Here is a 22,235-nt window from a genome sequence, read left to right as displayed (position 1 = left end):
TTGCAGGTATTCATAATCTATTTAATAGTGGGACACCAAAGAAGTACTACACATTTTTCTTGAGCACATTAGATTTTGATTTAAGCAATTGCAATTGATGCAGTAGTTTCTCAAAAATAGTCTTCTATATTCTACAGTCCACAGTTTACCGTATCAGTCTAATAGGTCATATAATAATATACTGTTTGTGCTAACTGGTCTGATCTTTAGTAAAGCATCCTTCCCATTCCTCCACCACCCCAAAAAATGTTGACAAAATTCAGCCAAATTAAAAAAAAAAATTCAGTGTGACTTATTTTAGATTTTTCTGCTGACCTAGACACAATGGGAGCTACTAGTTATACACATCTTATGAACGATGTTGCATTTTAATTCTAAAAATCTTCATGCTGATAACAATAAAGTATTTTGTACAGCAATCAATTTTTTATGCTTTATTCATTGATTAAAAGAATATAACATTTAACATAAACCATACAACATCAGTCATCAATTCAAACATTCAGCTGGTTTCCTTACATTTTCTGTCAGGAGTTTTTTTTTTAATCTGATCACATTTATAAGATAAAATCTCACCACATCTGGCATATACACACACTGTGCCAGTGGATTCACTCTACTGATGTACATATAAAATCCGCATGGTATGTGCTCACTGGAGACAAAACAGCGCACACCTGTCAAAAGGTCATTTTAATATAAGATGGTAAAACCATTTGTAAAACACATATAAACTTTTTCCATAAATAGAATCATATCTGGACATCTGTTGCATAAATTGTGTTTTCCAAAGCTTACAATATAGCAGCCAGGTCTCAGCACTGCTGGGCACCCACGTTGGCCACTTACTTTATTATTGCAGACTGTCCTTTAAACATTAAATGCACAACATTCGTACCACTTAAAACTGGGGTCAGGTGGAAGTCTCACAGAGACCACGTCTGTACCGCGGTTGCCCTGAAACAGTTACATCGGCTTCTAAAGCCTCTCAGATATAACAAGATTTTAAAACATACTTCATGGAATGTTCTTCATGCATCATAGCAGCTCATACCTGTGATAGAACAAGCTTTGTATTTGTTTCCTTTCCTTCCTTTACATTCACTATTCACAGTGAAACAGGTGCATGTTTGTTAAGAGTTCTGAGGTTGCTGACTGAGCCACAGCACAGCTGTGTACCACAGGTCGAAATTCGACCTTATATATTACAATCTAGCAGTATCTGGCTGGCCAAAAGTTGGCCTGCCCCTGCCAGCATGTGGGCACTTCTTCGTTTTTAATCTATTCTTTGGCAGCTGACACAGGCGCTGACAGAGAAAATCCAGTGACTTGGTTGTTAGGGATTTCACGACTAATGTTTGTTTGCAGGTGTAGACCTTTGTATTGAAATCTTCACTGTTATGCGTTTACCTCACCGGAGCGCATATTCTTGCTTTTTCCTTTTAAACTTTGGCCCAAAGCTAACTTTTAAGGAAGATGACAGAACATGAGAACAAACAAGGAGGAGTTTGCAAAGAATCCAAAAGACTACAGCTTATGGAGTGAATCTGTAAGTGCAGGAACCTGAACGCTCGTGTTTCACACCGCCGCTTAGCAGCTAAGGAAAGCCGAGAATGGAGTTAAGCCATGCTGCAGAATCCGCACGTGAAATCAAGCAAGGTAAGAGTCTTACAGTGAACAGCCCTGGATAGACTTCTCGTCCCTTAAGCCTATTAAGTAGCATGCTACCAGATTAAGCACACAATGACAGCATAGAAATCCACTGGGCTATGGATATGGGTATTAAAAACAGTTGGCTCCCGAGCACAGGACTCCAATATAACAGCAAAATAATTCAAAATGCAGTTACTCAATTAAAGTAAAGTTAGCCGGCAACCTCAGACAGCCTTTGGCTGTATCTTGCAAGGTTTGGTAGACAAGTCCATTAACCGTGAAAACCCTAAACACTGCCACTTTCAGCTTCTAAACCAATACCCGACTACGTTCTTTGATCAAGAAGTAGAATACACATATATAATTCTATATAGCTAATACTGATTAAACACAGCACAAAAGGGGTTAATTCACACTACCGAAAAAACATAATAGGACCCTACTTGCATATGTAACCACAGGAATTGTAAATAAGGAGCTAAATGCCTTCACTGAAGCTTTGCATCTCTCTGTAAAAGTGACGGGTTGGCTCAGTGAAGACACTGAGCAGCTCTATGTCCATGACAGCGTGCCAAGGTCGACCCAATCCGAGAGATACTTGCTCAATGAAATTGTGTACTGGATCCACATCCTGATCAGCCAGTTCTCCTTGGTCGAATTCAATGCTTTCTTCTGTGACTTCCAGTACTTTCAGGTCAGAGCCACGAAGACGAGCAATTGCTATAAGATTATGAGCCCAGACTGTGTAACCTATGGGGAAAAGAAAAAGTCACTCTGTCATTTTCCTGCAAGGTATTTTCTTACTGTACTATTTAATACCAGACCATCCCAGTATCTCTCCCAACCTATGCTGTCATGTTCCATCTGGCAGAATTCCCCTAGGGCATGGTGGGGGCTTTCTGGTTTCAAGAAGTGAAGCCCCCATTTTTTATTCTCAATAAGGAAGTATAAAAATATTTCAGATAGTTTCACCAAGCTTTTCTAGATCTTTTTCCCCCACTTGCTCCACTTACAGTGGACTACTGTAAGTTATATATATATACACCATTTCAAACCTCCTGTAATCTACTTTGTAGTAAAATTAGAATGAAAAAAGGGAGTTATCAATTAAGTGAAGGCATAAAAGGATTGCTTTAAAACTCTGCTTATGCTAGAAAAAAAAAAAAGATTTGCTTTTGTTGCTTTAGAAAGTAGACTTACTTTAAAAGAAAAAAAACACCACCAAACAGAGAGTCAGCACACACAAACCAGAAGCCTCTCCAGCCTCTTCAGGTCACCCCAGTGTGTGTGTGTCTATATATAATCTAAAAATATAAAATAAACTACATGTATCTTGTTATTCCGTCTGAGATAAAACATAATTACAAAGCTTCCCTCTCTTCACATTATATATTGGCATTCCTCTTTAAAAACTCCTATTCCCCAGTTACCTGGAAGCTTTCTGTGCCCTGGCTAAGGGAAAGGCAGACAGCTCCTCCCTATTCAGATGCAAACCACAGATGGTCTGGGAGCTTCCCTTTCGGGGAGCTCTGCCAAATCAGCGCTACCACTGCAAAAGGAAAGGCTCATTTCTGCCTTCATCATCATTCTCACAGGTGCTAAGCTTCTTGGTGAGACACCCAAGTAGATTCCAAGTAAAGCTTCAGTCTGCACAATATTTGAACTGGGAAAGCTAAACAGCTGAAAAGTAAAAGCTAACTGTGGTTTGGTCTTCCAACAATACAGTTAACATGCTCTACATCATAATGTATCAAAATAAAATAGAGAATAAAGAAAAGATGTCAAAGTAATAAAGAAAAGAGATTTCTATTCTGTTTTCTTTTACTTTTATCTATTGTGTCTCTGTAAGTACGTATGGGCAGGTTTTCAACAAAGAAGCCTGCACACATCTGTAAGGCTCATTTCTGGTATATAAGCCATTAGGAATGCATGAATTCCCACAATCTTCATCTGCTGGATACTTCACCTCCAACACAACTGTCCACAGAAGATGAAGCTGTCTTAATTCAGGCAGCTTAATTCAATGTCCCTTCCTTAATAGGGGCATTAAACTCAATGGAGAATTCCTCCCTGTATGATGACAGTCTCCTACCAGGACATGAAGGAGTTCACACCACCTTCCCGTTATCCTGACTGTAAAGGAACTTACCAAAGAAATCCTTGAAAGCAAGTGCAAGAATAAAAGAAAATAAAAGCCCTGCACACAAAACCCCTTTACCATCCTGTGGTCAGGTATATGGCTTTTGCTGTAACTGTTTCCAGTGCATAGATCCTCTATGCACTGGAACAACCATCTTATTCCCAAATTAGTCTCGTTTTAAATTAACTCTCCTTTCAAAAATTTTCCCTGAAATTTCTTAGTGACCTCCCAGCTGCCAAAAAGTCTCTGTCCAGCTAAGTATTCAGAGGTAAGAGGAAACAATCATTTTACTACTGGTATCACTGAACAACAAATTTACCACGAGCACACTGTAATTGCTAGCAAAAATTTCAACTTTAGTTTTGGACAGTTTTATTCATGAAATGAATTTTATAACACAAAATCATAAAAGTCCACGTGGAAGTATCCTTCCCTTAAGGGAGAAGAAAAAATAATAAAAGGCCTCTGCTCTCACAGATGGACCATGGTTTTTATTCACAGTGGCAGATCATACCACTACAAGTATCCTACTGTCTCCATCCCATCCCAAATGGCCACACACTCTTTACATCCTTTCTTCATTCTGCGAGAATGCATTTAACATCTGCCTTCCTCTGGCTCCTGGACCTGCTGCCTTGGTGGAAAGATGACAACTTCCCACAAAAGACAACCTCGAGGCACCCCATATAAAGTGTCCTTAGCATATGTTTTCCCCTCCCTGTTTTGGTCAGTGACAAGTGGCAGCCAAAACTAGATGTAAACCAAAGCTTTTTCAAAAGCAAACTAATACCAGAAGAGGAAACATACACATAAACACACACACACAAAAACCTAAGAAGCACTGGAAACTGAAGAATAACCACTTCAGGAGACAGAAGAAGAAACTTGAGCACTTTAAGCGAATTATGGCACCTTGAACAAAACCACCTTCTTTTCTTGAAGGAAACTTGACAGTATAGTATGACAAGTGCAGCCAGAAAACATTATATGGTAAACCTCAGAGAATCCAAGCATGAGGCTAAGATGCTGTACTGAGGCATCACAGCATTCTGGGTATTTCTTCTAACAGTGTTCTTCCTAGAGTTACTACTCTCCAAGAAAGATGCTTACGTTACAGTAGAGTAATGTAATAGAGTTCTCTATAACTAGAGAAGTTATGTTCACAGCTTAGAAAAGATCAGAAGGCATTTATAAGCAGCTTAGCTAGCTTCTGCTGCAAGGAGGGGGAAAAGAAGGGAAAAGAATCTGAATCCCAATGTAACAGCAAGGTGATACTTGGCTGTTCTCTCACACAGGCAGACACAGCATCTCTCCAAAGAAAGGTGATGTAGCAACAACCGTTTGCTAGACAGAAGCATAAAAGACTTTGCTTCCCCAATGCTCTGCACAGACTAATACCTTCTACTGAATACACACGTGTTGGTATTAAATGATACTTACACTAGCTTACGTTTAGATGTTTCACAAGCTTTTAAAGTTAGATAATATATTAGAGGACTTTTCTGTAGCAGGAGGATAATTTAAGATAACACACTATTTTTACTCTTTTTTTAAAGGCCCTCAAACATGTATCCAAATTTTAGAAGAAACTGCTAAAATCCACACCTAGACTGGTGCAGTCATGTGCCAGTATCCAAAATCTGTCTCACCTGGAAACTATTAAGGAGAGACAGCTGAATTGTTCACACCTTCCCTGCCCCCAGCAATGACAATTCAGTAAAGGACCACAAAAAAAAAAAAAAAAAAGGGGCAAATACAGCAGGACCTTCTGGCTTTAACCGATAAAAATCTGAATGTACACCTCCTGCTGCTGAAGGCCTTCTGTTTGTACTGAACAACTGGAGATTTACTCCCCCAAGCAGTCTGAGGAAACACATTCATTCTTATGCAACACAATACAGTCATCGCTTAACTCCTTCATGCACCAGCAAACTTGGTCTTGGTAAGCTGATTCCAGCACAAACAAAAAAGTATTATTCTGCATTATTTCAGTTTCAGGTGCCTTAAAATTTGACAGACTGCTGTAACTTCTACCACCAAGTGCTCTACTGATGATAGAGCTGAATAAATTCTAAAAGTTATTTGCTACTATATGGCAAATAAATAGCTGGGATAAATCTAGCTCTGGTATTACTGGTAAAACAAATATACTCAGTGAAGCAACCTCCTTCACATATTTTTCAGCCTTCATCTGGTGGCAGTCTGACCAAACTGGTAACAAACTTTTTCCTCTCAGTTTTGAGGCACTTAACTCATGTTATTTACAAACAGGAAGCAAAATAATCTAATCTTGCCAGCATATAAACTCACAGAAAAATAGCAAATGTTTTCAGTTCACATGCACATAAACAGTCACTTAATGGAACTTGCACGGTGCAGACCACTTGTAGGATAAGCCTCCTGGAATGCTCACTTCTTAAGTTATCCTCATTTCTGTGAGGAGTTTAATAAAATCCTATGTGACTTCTCAACAAAAGCTAGTAAGATGCATGTTTAAAACTCATATACAATGAACACTTTAAACAATAGCATATATAGCAATGGTGCAGCAGCCTTTTGAATAACATGCCACTAAAATACACCATGATTAGAAAGGCTGAAGGGTTGTAAGCATTTAAAAGTCACATACTATGCCCGTGCCATGTGTTACCTACCATGAACAGCTAGGAGAGACAGTCTTGTGCACCTCCAGGCTAATAAGACAAGTGGATCCTCATTCCGGTTGTCACTGAGATCTGGGAAGGCAGACATATCTATCACATCATTCATTAGTATAAAGTGAGTGAGGAACTTGTCATACTGCCTGGATATGAGGTCAACAACAGCTCCTGAAACACAAGTGACATAGCTGTCAAAGTGAATCCTCTCTAGGGGGATACTGGGCTTAAGAATCCTTAACATATCATCACTCTTGACATCAAAAGCCATTATATAGACCCGAAGATTAGTGCTGTTGCGAGTCAGCGCCTGCCAATTCTCATCTTTTGGCATATTGTCCAATGACTTGTGCATTATGGAAACACTGTGGACCAGGAGAGACAGTCGATGCAAAGGCACGTGGTTGCTGTCAGCCAGGACTCTTGCCATTTCAGCTGTAAAATCACAGAAATCCAAAGCGAGCGAACGCAGATTCACAAAGCGCTCCAATTCAACCGCAGTGATAAGAGTGGTATTACCAGGGATGTGGTTGTCCAATAAGCTCAGATGTTCCATGGTGTTGGCTATAGGGTTTGATAAGGAGGACAGTGATGTGGGAGTTACTATTTGCAGCATTAACCCACAAGACAGCCATTTCAATTGCCTGCTATTGCCTAATATCTCTTCAAACAGCTGTTGGATTCTGCAAGTAAACAAAACAGACAATGATCCTATTAAACATGGTTTAGTCTTACCAACTGCATACCATTCATTTTTTTTATTCAAGAATTATTCTTCCTTCATTTATAGCCTTATTCTGCAGGAAGGTGCTATTATTATAGTTCTTGTGAACTGCAACCCGACTGCAGACCTCCCAGAGCATTTTAACATCCACTGCCCTTAAAAGGTTAAAATTGTAAACTAAAAGAAATATGTACTTTGTCTTTCAAAAATGGAGGCACACTATGAACCTTCACTTCATGTATTTTCCAGCATGTATTTAACACCCTCCCACATACATTTTAAGGTTATGCAAATAAGAAAACCTGTAATGCTTTTCAAATGAGGCTCTTGTTTTTAAAAACAGCCTTTTGTATTTCCTAGCTTCTCCAGAACTGCACATTTAGTATGGAAAAAAAAGTCAATTTCAGTGAAAGGTGGCAGAAACTTGACTTTGAGCATAAATTAGAATGATGTGAATTATCTACTTGATTTTTTCATTAAAGGGTAAAGAACAAACATGCAAGAAGATTCTTTAAATAATTCCAAATGTACAACTAACTGGATTTTCAAGTGCCAACAGGTTCATGTTTTACCAAAACAACTTGGACCCAGTAACATTTCAATCTCAAACTATCAGTGCCAGATTATGAATTTATTCTGATGCACCCCACCTCTCCTACCCCTTTTTTTCAGTGAATCGATGTTCTTTACATTGAGATATTTTGTTCAAGAAGGCAACAGAAGTACTTTAAATTTTCAATATTAAATTCAAATAGTACAGTCACACTCTAAAATACTTTCTCCATATAAGTCTTTTTCCAGTCTTCATTCCACAGCTGTAAGGCCCAAAGAGTCCTCCTGCCCAAATGACAAGTGTTCTTTTAGTGTATTAGACACAGGTGTAGGTCAGTATTTGATCTCAAGCCCTGGTCAGCATTACAGAGAAGCAGTTGAGCCAGGCTATGAAAGTCCCATAAAACATCACGAAATAAGATCCAGTACAAAATTAGCAGAAATTTTTGTTCCTCAAATCAGGTAATGGTTTTGCACAGAACACTTTTTCCTTTATTGCTGTGAGGATCTGTATACTTTATACATCTAAGCAAAAAACCATTATGAAGTTATTATTCTCACCCACATAACTTTAACAGATAATGTCCAGGCAAGATTAAAGGTTTAGCCCAGTATCCTGACAGACAGCAAAGAAACACTAATACCTTAAGGTGACAGAACAAGGAAAGCACACAGGGATATTTCTCAAATATCTCTCTAGTTTCCAAAACTTTGAAATTCAGACCTTCTGAGCAGAGCTGTATTTTGCAACTCTCAGAGACTTCACTTCTACAAATTCATCCAGGTTCCTCCCTTAGCTGAGTAAGCTTTTAGCAACCATAACATCCAATAATAAAGAACTTTGGAATGTGATTCCCCCCTCTTCTTGCTTGCTCTGAACCTGTCACCTACTACCTTTGATGCCCCACAATCCTTCCGCTGTAATCAAGTTAAAACATCAGCCCTCATTCATCCTCTCCCTCAGCAAATCCTTATTCATCCCTTCCCTTGCCTACATGCGCTTTCTTCCTTCTCCTATGAAGGTACTAGGTTTGCAAGGCCTGACTTCACCCAAGTGGAAAAGTTGGTGTGGTTATTGTATTTATTTCACACCTCAGTTCCCAAGGTTTTGCCTAGAACAGTCATCAAGTAAAAAGACTTCAATATTTCCAGATTTGTCCAAACATTTTATTTTAAATTAACAACTGGCAACTGTGACACAAAGGAAACAGTTTCAAACAATAGATAAGACTCACAGACAGTGTAGTTTTTCTATTTTATTCCTAAATTCATTTAAAGTTCAGATGAACCTTATTTGATTGTGGCAATGCTTATTTCATAATTATTCTTGCCAATGAATAATCAGATTATCTCACAATCCCCCAAAGAAAATGATTTACCACAGCAATCGCAAATTTCTTCCAAAGACTCTTCCCTCCCCCCATATACACCTGCAAAAGGTACTGTAATGGTTGCAGCAATGGTAGAATTTATTTTGTAATAGCCCAGGTAATCAATCTTAATAGTGCTTTTAGTGTTTTACAGAACTATTGAAGACAAATCAATTTTGAGATGTTCAGTAGAATACTACCATCTATATGCCTCACTGCACTTAAAAATCAGTTTAAATTGTGGTTCTCATACAACTTAAACATCTGAGCTTAGAAGAATACTGTTTTAGTACCTGCAAAATTTAATGAAATATGACATAGAACTCTGCAGCTCTAGGGTGGGTTTTCTCCCCAGAAGGAATTGCAGTAAGAAACTTTTAAAAGAGAGAGAATGATTTACCGCAATCTGCACAGCAACTTTTTAGTGCAAGCACCGAAGTTATTTATACAAGTATTTAGATTTGTGCTGCTAGTCTAATGACATATAGGTCCTAAGAAAACTTTCTCCAGTTCTTAGCCAGTAAGAGATCAAACATGTCAATAAAGAATATTTAACAGCAATAATTTCTGAACTGTTTTTAGTACCTGCTTTATAAAAGGCAAGACAGAAAGCACTATGTAAGATAGAGGCCATTCATTTTAACATATTTCAAATAAATTTTTTAAACATCCTAGCAGGTTTGGTTTTTTCCTCCCCTGCAAATTTTTATGCACATTCTATTTTTCATAAACAGATTGCATCTAACTGGAGCTTGCAAAAATAGTCTGAACTGCGTTCCAGAAAATTAAGACACGTGAATTGTTGGAAATTAACACCTACTTGATTACCATATTAATTTTACTTCAACTGCCTAGCATGTAGTACAACATTTATCCTAACTTAACACAGCTATTTCAAAGCTCACTTATAAAACTGAAGTTTGAGCATATATCAGAAAATACAAGCAGAACTCAGCACATGCCAAAAAGCAATGCAACCTACTGATGTCACAACAAGTGTCATCAGTCCCCTTTGCTCCCTGTAGGCAGCAATTATGGGATGGTCACCACTGACCTGTAACCTACAAATTATTATACTGAAGCAAACAATTGAAAAAATAAGAACCTCATAAAAAAGTACTTTCACAATTAATGCCCCAGACGGTGTTTTCATCCAGAGGACAGACTAAAGCCTGACTAGACAGGCAGAGTTATTGTTTAATCCCCCAAACCAGTTCTAACCAGGACTGAAACACATCCATGGCCCTGGACAGGAAGTAAACATATTACTAAGGCCCATATGGAGGCCATTTGTTTCATTAAATACTATCAATCAAAATATTTTGTTTAATAACAGAGGCTAAACTGGTTCTTTTGGAAACCAAACTACCTGAACCACACAGATCAATCATGAGAAGCAGATTTCAGAAAGCCAAAATTTTAAACAACTACCCTTTGTTCAACTCAAGACAAATGTACTGTTTACACTGAGCTTCCCAACACTAAGAAACAGAATTGTAAAGAGAGTTTTAGAAAGTAACCAGGGACACAAATGCTGTACAGAAAAGGAATAAGCATTACAAACTCATGCTGAAGCCTGCGAAAGTATATTTTTGAAAACATGCTCCAAAGCCTCCTCTGCCTTAGGACAATCCTCAGCCTTAACCTGAGGAAGCATCCTAATGGCTCCGTGATAGCTGAGATTTCACCCACAGTCTGCTACATCCAGCTCAAGGCCAGCTTTCAGGAAACATAACATTTTTTTCCCTGACTGCTTTAATTGCAGGAAGTTTCTGAAATAGCTAGTAAAGTTTATCACCACAGAGGTTCCAAAAATCCTCAACTACCAGTAACACTGTCTCCCAAAGGTTGCTTATACCTTTCACTGTTAGTTATCAGCATCCACGTTTTGCAACTTACTGATGCAAACCCAAGTGCAAAAAACATGGCTAAGAAACCATAAAGATTTACTTTCTGAACTAAGTCTGCTACTAGTTCTCAAACTTCAGACAACTGAATAAAACACTGTCACAGCTTTCCTTTAATTTAGACAAGGACTAGCAGGTCCCAAATACATTGTTTTATTCTAGAAAGAAAATCAAACAAACAACAACAACAAAAAAAACCCAAACAAAAACCCCCAAAATCCCCAACCCCCCCCACCCCCCCCTGCAAAACCCAAAACAAAAAACCAAACAAGCAAAAAACCACAACAAACAAACACAAAAACCCAACAACAAAATGAACTAAACTAAAAAGAGGTAGCATTTATTTGCTCATTCCAAAACGTGCAAAGGTCAATATTCATCTAAAAGACTAACATCAAGTTAGATAATGAGTTTCGAATGGTTTATGGCTCCAAAATGTGAATACCCGCTTGAAGAAACATTTAACCATACACTCAGCTGAGTAGACATCTGCTTTGATGACTCCCTTCAAGGCCCTTTCCAAAGATTTGATTATATATTTCTATTTTCACAAAGGATAGCAAATAAAGAGCTTTTACCAAATGAGCCTTTTACCTGCACACAGCACTACAGTACATACATTAGACAGAATCACAAATTGCTCCAAGTTCTGCATTCTAAACATAACAGATGACAAAGACACAGTATGTGACTCACAGCTGTATTTGCTGTGATTTGCAAATCCAGGTCAGGACCAAACATTCAGTTTGATGACTGTGTTCACGTACATACATTGATCTGATAATATACCTATACTGGTTCTAAAAACCACTCAAAACAAAAAATAGTAAAGATCTAGAGTGGCTGTACTTATTCCACTCCCAAGCTACTGGAAGAAAGATATTTAAATTGACACAAAATTATGGTATTCAGGTTTTATTGTATCAAAAGTTTTAGCAATACTGCTAAAATAGTTAAGTCAGCATCGCTCCCTCTGCGGTAATTTATTCCAGAAGTCAGTAGCTGTTTATACTGTATTTAACCTTTCCAAAGAACAAATAACCATTTTGATTATAAGCATTCAAGGACTGTCCTGTAATGTAATTATGGCAAGCTAAAATACACCTCTGAACTAAACAAGCACATTAAGAGCTGCAATATTTCAGGAATTCTGCAAATACATAACCTAGTTTTCAGATGTAATTTGAAATAAGTTGTAGCAGTAAACTTGAAAGAGAACATAAACACAAACGTTTTCAACTCTTGTGAAATACAACTGATTACTTCCTTTTCTAATTTTTTTTCATGTACAGAAATAGTAAGGGGTGCTGGTATCAAGGCCGCATCCCTCCTCCCCTTTTGAGGCATTAACATAATATTGAACACAACGAAAAGAGGAAAGACAGGATTCTCACCCTGCTCAGAAAGGATGGAAAAAAAAACCCCAAACAAACAAACAAACAAAAAACAACAAAAAAACAACAGCCACAAAACCAGACTACTTCATGTAAATAGCAGGAACAAGAATTTAGATTTTCATCCCGTTAAAAAACTTAAAGCTTCTTAGTAGTGTATTTCAGGATTTCCTGTGTTCCACTATCTATTTTTATTATTTTACTGTATTTGATAGTTTACAAATACAACTTACTGCTTAATCTTCTTGCCATCAGGGTCAACCTTTCCAAGGTAGGTATTTGATATAGTTCCATGTTGCTGCAGAATGCTTATATCCCCAAAGAGACTTAACTTCTGGAGGTTCCTAGGAAACAACAAAAGAAAAAGGAATCTGTACACAAAACTAAAATGGTGTCAGAAATCATTCTGGATAAGACAAATACAAGCAATAAACCCCCATTATTACATGGAGCACACAGTCTGTGTTGGGAAACTTACTACTGTCCTGGAATACAGGCTCATATGGAACTATAGAAAATGAGACTGAAGTATAAAAAGGTGAAGAGGACTACACAAACTGCTGAAACCAGCTGTAATAGCAAATACCGCTTTTCAGTCAGCACAGGAGTATTTTCAGCAGGCCTGTACCACTACAAAGAAAACTTAGGAGTGATTTTATGCAATTTTTAATCACTGGAACATGCGTGTTAAGTGTCACTCACTGATGAAAACATCAGATACTTATTCCTTTTAACATTTAACACTGCATTTAATGTCCAAGTAGGACACAACCACAAACAACCGTGTCTGAGCACCTGCATACATCAGCTGGGTTACAAACAGGAGCCCAAACCACCTGCTTCAATCAAGGCATCACAAACCTCAGCCAGGAAAAGCAAGAGCTCCCCACACCCTAATCAGTGTCTAATTTCTGTTATATCAAAGTAGGGGAAGCTTTTCTAATATTCCCCATCAGTGAGGGATAGTGGCCCACCACGACACACAATTTTAACTTTTAGAAGGGATACCTAAAAAGAAGTGAAAGAAGAACCTCTAAGATGATGCTGGACATGACACGGTCCACTAGACAGTCACTTTTCCTTTCCCTAGTAGTTTTCTAACTTGCATCTTTTCTATTCCTCTAACAGATCAAGCAAGGGGTATGCAAACGACTGCAGTTTTAAAGTAGCTGTGTAGCATTTACTATTAAGATTCTTATTTTTGTAGCTGACTAAGTTTTGGGTCAGCATTTCTTTTATTTGTATATGCTGTAAATTAGATTTACTCCTAACATGCAAGGGCTAGTTGCAATTGATAATTAACAAGGCAGAAACTCCAGTTTCACCACAAATGGACATATAAATTAATCCTGAACAGTAGATGCCAATTAACCTGTAGCTGACAATTAAGTGAGTTACCATAAATCCTTATTTCTTCTAGCTTACAAATCATATGCTAGTATTTCAAATCAGCTTTGAGGAAAACGTAGTATGTTTTACATTTTTTAGTAGGTATGAATTGCATTCTATAATTGTTATCTACCATAAATCATAATTTACCTGTTTTGAAGTTCCTGTATTCAAAAACAGCACACTGATTGCCTGAAATCTATCCACTGTAGCACCTGCTACTTTTTTTCTATAGGAGAACAACGACTGAATAGCAAGAACCACGAGCTTCATATAAAGTCTGACAAATACTGGAGCCAAATACCTAGAATTTACAACAGTGTCTGAAATTTTAACAATTTAATATTTTGCATTTTAAATACAGGACTATTGTACTGATGATACACTAAAACAAATGGAGCCTTAGAATATGATCAATATTCTACAAATCTCACTAAGACATTGCCTGATCATACTGAAGAATAAGCTTGGCAGAGAAACCTAAAACACTGGCACAAGCAACCAAGAGTATTTTGGGCTCTTTTTTTTCCTCAAAAGCTGTCAGAGATAGTCTGGTATGACAGGGAAGTAGTAGAAACCTCCACCTGGTGTGAAAAGCAGTGCTCACAGCCAATGCCATAATTAAGCATGTATCTTTTGATCTCGGTGATTTCTGCAAGCCAAGAGCCAAAATGCAATCTTCAGAACAGTTCTGAATCACCTGCATATTCACATCAAACGCAGGTCTCGGTTTGTGCCACTCACACCGCCAGCCAATGCTACCATAGGCACGTAGGCAGGTATTAAGAGGACCACCAAACTACAGTGCACATGGAACACTAATCACTAGCACCCCACACATTTTTACTTCATCCATGTGACTGCCATTTCATGCAGTACAGAGACAAATGAAAACGTTCTCTGCCTGAAAACTTAACCAATGACAACATCTGATTATTTTTCCATTCACAACACAGTTATTAACATCAACAAATCCGATCACAGTTCAACACAATGTTAGATTTTTGCTACTATTTGCAGTGTTATTCAACTCCATGACATTCAGCTCACCGCTCATCTTTATTTCAGACAGTCAGTAAAGTGATTGCTATTTAAATAAAATTATTTCAAAGTTAATTGTCATCTTTTGCTAAAAGTTATAATGGCATCTTAATCCTGTGTAGTATCCATACATACAGCTGGGGAAAAACTTGTGGTTTGGAGGGATTTCTAAAACATTTATTTTCCACTCACTCAAAAAGTGCACTAGCAGTAATAAGCTTCTGACTAGGCTCCATCTTCGGTGTTGTTTGGTCTTTTTTAACACCCAATTTTAAAAAGCACAAAATGTCCTTGCTTACATTCAAGGCAAACAAAGCGGTAAGGCACATATTGTATTACTATACTAGTTTCTGCCAGTTTCAGCTGCCTGTTCAGACCAATAGAAAACAGTCATTAGAAAACATCAAAACCAGATGCAGTCTACTGTTTTGAGCGATTCACCACTTTTTGGCAACTCCAAGAGATACCATCCTTCACCAAGACACCAGTTTTATAGAAATCTGCATTTTTGTATCCATAGCAAAGATCAAACAAGTCACACAATTTAACATGATGCACAGGAATAGGTGGGGGGGAAGGGGGGAGTGTCACTACCTTCCTCTCTTCCTTTGTAAGCAAGGAAGGAGTAGTAGAGGAGACTATACTTTGGTATTTTAGAGTTACATAAAAGAACAGGATTTTCCTACTGCATGATCACCAGGGGCTTATTAGCTGTTGTATGCACGTAAGTGCAAACAGAAAGTTTGTTGCACTCCCACCCTCCCTTCTAGAACTTAGTTTTGAAAGATCAGTTTGAGAAGCTTCAGATCATGAAGATTTAAGAAACATCATACCCACCCACACCCTTTTTCTTAGTATTAAGTAGAACATCAGCTTTTAAACAGTTATACGCTTTGTAATTTTGCTTCATTTGCTGTCATAAACATAGAAGCTTATGGAAAAGTTACAGATGACTATAAACACTACTGTAGTACCTTTTAATTAAATAAATTATAGATTTTTAGAGCTCATCAAGGTCCCAATGCTATTAAAGCAATAATTTGGGAGTAATATGCTGCCACCCACAAAACAACTTGAGCTCTACTTCAAATACAAGACAGACCTCGAACATACCTTTCTGGATGGTAGATGGCTGGCAGCAGGAATATTTGTCAGAAAATTTTCTATTGTTTTTAAAACAAGTTGCAGACAAGTTTCTATGTCCTTAATATAATCAGAACTAGCAAAGGTCACTCCAAAATATTTTTGTAGAGACTTAACACACAGATTTGCTTAGAAACTAGCAATTTTATGTTGTACAGAAAATGCTCTAAGTAGCAAAACCACACATCATTCCCCTCTAGCCAAGAGAGCATTTAGAAATTTCATTACTTTTAGTAATTACTTTTCTTAGGTCCTGCAGTATCGTAAATCCTCAAGGAAATCTGTAGCCATCTAAAGCACATGATTTTTCTTGCAGAGAGGGGGGTTGCTACTGCATTGCTTAATAATAAATTTAAAACCCCAAAACAACATTACCCAGTTAAGAAACAGCATCACAAAGGCAGATTTCTTCCTTTTCAGTTCTGAAGTAAAAGACAACATTTTTTTAACTTATCTGCCAAAAAGCTATCATAAGGGCTGACAGGAGCTTTGAAAGACTGTCCTGTTCTAAACTTAATTCCAAAAGGAATGCATTTACAGTGATTCAGCCACTGGAGAAGTTAAAAATTTCCATTTCCATTATTTTGTAAATTACAATAGTTATCTTATGTACAGTGAAAAGAAGGAATTATTAATAATCCTTGAGTTACAGATAAATAAAGAGAAGCAGAGAAATTAATTAATTATGGACTGCAGTCCCTCCTTTGACAAAACTAAGCATCAGGCAGGTGACAATGCCTCTGGTTTAGACATTAGGTGGTCACAGTAAGAACTAAGCAGTAATTTGGCATATGTTAATACTCCTTCCCAACTCTTTTCAATCTCAAAAATCTACTTAAAGAACTAAACCCCAGTGTTCTACCTGAAAACTAATCAGTTATAGGTAGTTACTTTGCAAGGAGAAAAAACCTCAAACATCAAAATAAACTAAAAACCTAGTCTGTTCAAGGGAAAAAATGAGTCTATTCTCAAAGCAAAACTGAAAAAAGGTTAAGTGTTTAATGTAAATCATGCCCCTCTCCCTACTCATTAAAAAAAGTGTGCTATAATAACCAGGTACCCTGTGTTCACCAGTCATGCATTATTGATGTCAAACCAAAAGAGCAGCATATAAACAATTTAGAGACAGCAAGAAAGTACAGCAATGCAAAATCCTATCAAAGTTGGTAACTTTTAATCCCTGTCTTACCACCAAAATTATACTAATCTACCAGAAAACAGATACTGGAGAAACAACTACTTCTGTACAGTATTTTACTGCAGTCCTGAGTCACACTGTGCATACAGAATTTTTCAAAAGAAAAAGTGTATCAAAAGCCTTATCATATTGCAGTTAATTCTGACAGACTCGTATTTCAGTGAGGAAAAAAAAGAAACAATTTAGTTTTCTAACAACACGCTCATGCAACATCTCCTGAAGATACTATTTCTTTTAAAATTCCAAGCCCATGTCACGGTATTTGTCTCAGATCAGACAACCACCACAATCACTTCAACATTTTTTCCTCTTATAGTACTAGCTGGATTTCCCGAAGATTTAACAGTTAAGTGAAAGCTCCTGAAAGGCAAGAGAAGACCAATCAAGACAGATGATCATGATTTGCACACCAAGGATTCACAGGGCAAGGAATAAATTAAGATAAAGGTGAGTTGGAACTAGAGCTGTTTTCTGAAGTGAGGTCTGTAACTCTCCACCATCGCAGCTGCACCACAGGAAGTACCTGCTGGGAGCCACAGAGCAGAGGAACTGAAAGCGAGACTTCACACACCACATTTGCATTCATGTCAAACCAACGAGGAATTGCATTTAAAGTTCTCTTGCTACAATTCAAAATAAAGACGCAAGGAAGGCCTAAAGCTACTCTCCCATACCTGCGGAATCAAAGGGGGCGGTAACAAGATCATGACTCAGTCGCAGTTTTCTAAAGGCCATCCACAAGCTTTAATTCATCCTAAAGATGCCCTGAAAGACTTGCAGCTTTTTTTCTTCCCTTGATAGGTGAGGTAATATGCGCACAGAGGGGAAAAATTATTAACCATTTCCTATCCTAAAATCTGTGTGGCTTTCCAGACTCATCATAACCTAGCTGTAATATCCTTGCTTTCCTATCTTATGTGCTGACTAGAGGCCATATATTAGGATATCTGATTATTATCTTATTATCTCTATCACACCCACACGCAGTAAAGAGAACGCAAGTATTTTTGTGTTAAAGACCTCACATCTGAGCAACTATCTAACCTGCCAAAGTGTGTGAAAAACACATCTTAAAATCAAACCACAAGAAAATATTTCTATCATTTAAATTCAATTTGGCAAAGAAAGTCCTACATGTGAACCGTTTTTTTTCAATGAACAAAAGAACATTAAAACTTCCTCAAACCTCAGAGTACCAGGTAACACGAGAGCTGGCATGAAAGCTCAGCTTTCCTACAGCGGAAGACCTCATAGCTGGAAAGGTGAAGGTATTTTATTGGGACAGTAATTTAGCGCACCAGAGCTGTAATTTTAACTCCCCCTTACTAATTTCTCATAACATTTTTTTTTCCAAGCATACACAAGGTCTAAAGTCTGTCCGTAGTAAGGCTTACATTTTTTGAGTGAGAAAGGCGCCTTGTTATGCAGTCAATTCAAACTCCTGGTTCTCACTTGTTCCGTTTGAGCTGCATTCCCCGCTTCCATCCAGAAGACGGAGAACTTTTTACTACTGCAGCTGTATTTGTTTTTCGTATAGACCAGCCGCTCGACAACTGGACGTCTGAGCGTTTATACTCCTCATCAAGATACACTATATGATAAAAATTTGGTACTTTGAAGCAGCGCGTTCCCGTTTCTGCCCAACTCACAGACTCACACACACACACACACACACACACACAGAACGGCTCCGAGCGCAGCCCCAGCACGAACCGGCCGGCGCCAGCTCGGGCGTTGTTTCCGCCCGCAGAAACCGGCGGGACGGCGGAACCCGGCCCTGCGCGGCTCGGGGGGCTCCGCCTGCCCCCACGCCCGGCACCGCCGCTTCCCCGGTGGTACCTGTTGTTGCGGACGCTGCTCAGGACGCACAGCACCAGCTCCAGGTAAGTCCTCAGCAGGTCGAGCCAGCGCGGGCTCAGCGGCGGCGGCGCCTCCCCGTCCCCCGCCACCGCGGCGCCCTCGCCCGCCGCCGCCGCCGCCCCGCCGCCGCCGGTGGGGTAGTTATCGGCGGCGAACTGTACGCGGAGCTCACGGACGAACCAGCCGCACTTGCGCATGAGGAACTCGAGGCGCGGGCGCTCGGCGGGCGAGACGCGGAGGCTGAGGCGGAGGCGCGGCCAGAGCGCCGGGTAGAAGAGGCACTCCCGCCAGTGCGAGCAGGCGGCCGAGGCCCGCAGCCGGTCGGGGGCCGCCAGGAAGGAGAAAATGTGGACCACCAGCTCGCTGGGCAGGGAGCCGGCGCCCACCGCCTCCCCGCACACCGACATCCCTGGCGCCGGCCCCAGCCCCGCGGCGGCGGCCCCGGGCGGCGGCCCCGGCCTGGCCTGCGGCTCCTGCGACACAAACAACAACATCAATGACACGACGCGGGGGGGGGCGGGCGCCGGCCGGGACGCGCCTGCTGCCGGGACGCACCACCCGAGCGGCCGCCGGGGGGGAGGCGGAGAGACGGAGCGGATGCTACCACTGCCCAGCACGGCGGGGAGAGGTGGGCCGGACCACCTGGCCCTGAGAGACCTCTGTGAAGGAAAACACCGCCGGCGCCGCGCTCTGTTTCTGCGGGGCGACGAGAGCCGCCACGGCGGAGGGGGGATGGTTCACCCCGCGGGGAAAATGGGACGTGCCGGCGGTGGACTGGGAGGCGGAGCCGGCGCGCCCGCCCCGCGGGGGACGTTGGCCGTTCACCCCCCCGTGCTGGCGGCGCCGCTCCCCCGCTCCCCGCCCCTCCGGCGGTTCCCAACGCAGTGCGGCGGAGCCTCCTGCCCGAGGCGCGGCCCCGGGACCACATTCCCTGCGGGCTCCACGGTGGGAGCGCCGGCCGCTGCCGGGGGCAGGCGCGGGACGGCCCCCGCCGGGCGCGCCTGCCCCGCGCACCCGGTGTTTAGGAAAACTTGGGAAGGGTGTCTGGTGGCGGCGGCGCGGAGGCCCGTATGGGACCGCACGTACGCCTTTGAGCCAGCAAAATTACCTCAGTAGCATTCCTGCTGCTGCCGCGGGAAACGCGCTGACTAGGCAGGAAAGGTGGAGCGCGGCAGAGTCCGACATGTGACAGAACCGGGTGCGAGCCTGGGGGCATACAGGAGAAGATGCTCCAAATCTTAGTGCTCTCAGTTTGTTGAATCTCACCCGCTTTCATAATACCCCTGCCAACATCCGCTGTAGGTGTGTAAAGGTGACTTCTGTGCATAGAGAGTTTTGAGAGAATTCAAAAGTCTGTTACATGCTGATGCTGTAAAGACTGAACAACAGAGTGATGATGATTGCATGCATTTTTATAATAATAAAAGGAAAAAACTTACCGAAATAAAATTGAGTAGTGCCAGTATCTTAGAATAATGGACACAGTTTCTATAACAACTTTATATCTGAGTATTCAGAGATGTACACACAAAAGAATGAAAGATATGCTAACAGAAATAAAGTCTAGACTCTTCTTTGTATACAGAGTAGGCACACATTATAACCAGATTTATCAACAACCAAATCTAAACCACCACTCAATTTACTCCGTGACTAGCCGTTTTTGCTGTCTCACAGCAGGGGTGAAAAAATAGTATCACTTATTTTGTTTTCAATCTGGTCATAAGGGGAATGAGTCTTCCATTTCTCCTTGATTAGAGAGAAGGATCCTGTAGAGGCAGATGTAATTGTGAAAGTAAGACTATGGGAAATTCCCAGCCAGCCAGTTCTCTCATCAGAGACCAGTGCTGCTTCACACACCTGCACAAGTGATTTGAACCAGCATAAACAACTCAGGTAAGTGCTGTGCTACTCCCACTGCAGATTCCACCAAAATTCCCCAGGCAGTCAAGATGCAAGTTCTGAAGCAGCCAAACTCATCTGGCATAGAAGGATGCAAATGAAAGGAACTTATGCGCCTACATGTCTCCATATTTTAATATCTACTCAACGATTCCCCATTGTTGAGCTGATGATGAGTCAAAGGACTTCCGAGATTACTGAGTATCTTAAAGTAAAACAGAATCAAGCTTTATGATTCAGTTCCCTTGGATTACCAAAGCAGCATCAAGAAAAAGTGGTTTATGAAATTAGTGGTTCTGCATTTATGGTTACCTTTGTTGGATTGTATTGGATCAGGAAACATGGCATGCTGCATCAAGAAAACTTTCTTGTCCAATCATCCAGGAGCTACTCTGGCAGTCACACTCTCACCACCTAAGCTGGGACCAAAACCCCTTCCCTGTGGGCAGCTCCAGTGAGCCTGACTCCCCACACACCCCATCACACTGTCAGACAAGGTTTCCTTACCGTCTCAACCACAGGTTTCCCATATCAGAGTCGCAGTGGTCCCAGTCCTTAAAATAATTTAATATTAGTGAAATAACTAAATAACAGCTTGAGCTGAAACCCTGGGTTTTTATACCCTCACAGTCTAAACATGGGAACGTTTGGGGGTCCTTGGCTCCTGCCATGCCTCTGAGTGTCTGGTCACCTGGCTGGGCCACAGGTCCCTGAGCTTGTCAAAGGGTCAGCAGTTCACAGCCTCCTGCCTTGGACTCCAGCCACCCAGAGTGCTCAATCTGCATCTTACACTGCAGCTGCAAACCGAGCCACCTGCACTGAATATATTCCTCAATCGTACAGTGAAATGGTCTATTACTGTTACTGTTGCACAGCCATTTAATCAGCTTTTTGGGATTGTGTTAAAAAATTCAGTCTCATGAGCTATTACTTTCAGTTTTGTACGCTTGAATAAATGAATCTGTCTAAAGCTTCAGGCCACCATAACTATGGCCAAGTGGTCTGATATGATAAATTCCAGACTTTCTAGGTTCCCTGATACAATGCATCTGCAGGGCCAATATGGCACTGAGGCAGCCCAGCCTCCAAGGCTGCTGATTCTGGGTGTTGAATCACAGTTTTCCCTGCCTTGTACAACAGAAATGTGCTTCAGCTTGACTGAAAACTGATTTCGACATGCAGGCTTTTGTTAATATGAATGCAGTGCTTGCAAGTTGATGGGATAATTACCTCAGAAAGAGACATGCATCTAACTTGCTTGCAGACTTTATGGAGTTACCAGGTGGCTCCAGCAGGTAGCTGGTC

At 40.6% G+C, this 22,235-nt stretch overlaps 1 protein-coding gene across 1 annotated transcript; it reads right to left on the bottom strand.

Annotated features, from left to right (window-relative positions):
• FBXO33 (F-box protein 33) lies at positions 1-19,537 on the bottom strand. Its single transcript, XM_048308512.1, has 4 exons — positions 19,008-19,537; positions 12,631-12,741; positions 6,448-7,133; positions 1-2,403 (listed from the first exon to the last, which is right to left on the bottom strand). Exons 1-4 carry the CDS (start codon positions 19,520-19,522, stop codon positions 2,132-2,134), a joined length of 1,584 nt encoding a protein of 527 aa, XP_048164469.1. The 5' UTR covers positions 19,523-19,537; the 3' UTR covers positions 1-2,131.
• Between the last annotated feature and the right edge of the window lie 2,698 nt (positions 19,538-22,235).

The sequence above is a fragment of the Corvus hawaiiensis genome, chromosome 6 (assembly GCF_020740725.1).
Source record: "Corvus hawaiiensis isolate bCorHaw1 chromosome 6, bCorHaw1.pri.cur, whole genome shotgun sequence".
Lineage (NCBI taxonomy): Eukaryota > Metazoa > Chordata > Aves > Passeriformes > Corvidae > Corvus > Corvus hawaiiensis.
The sequence above is the reverse complement of the archived record's forward strand: the minus strand, read 5'-3'. Positions and strand labels throughout refer to the sequence as shown.

Bases quoted from the DNA above. Each gene is read 5' to 3' on its own strand.
- FBXO33 (XM_048308512.1), bottom strand. From the start codon at position 19,522: ATGTTGTTGTTTGTGTCGCAGGAGCCGCAGGCCAGGCCGGGGCCGCCG. The intron at 7,134-12,630 runs GTAAGTTGTATT...GTTTACTTGCAG, and splicing joins GATGGCAAGAAGATTAAGCA to AATCCAACAGCTGTTTGAAG. The intron at 2,404-6,447 runs GTAGGTAACACA...TTTTCCCCATAG, and splicing joins GTCTCTCCTAGCTGTTCATG to GTTACACAGTCTGGGCTCAT.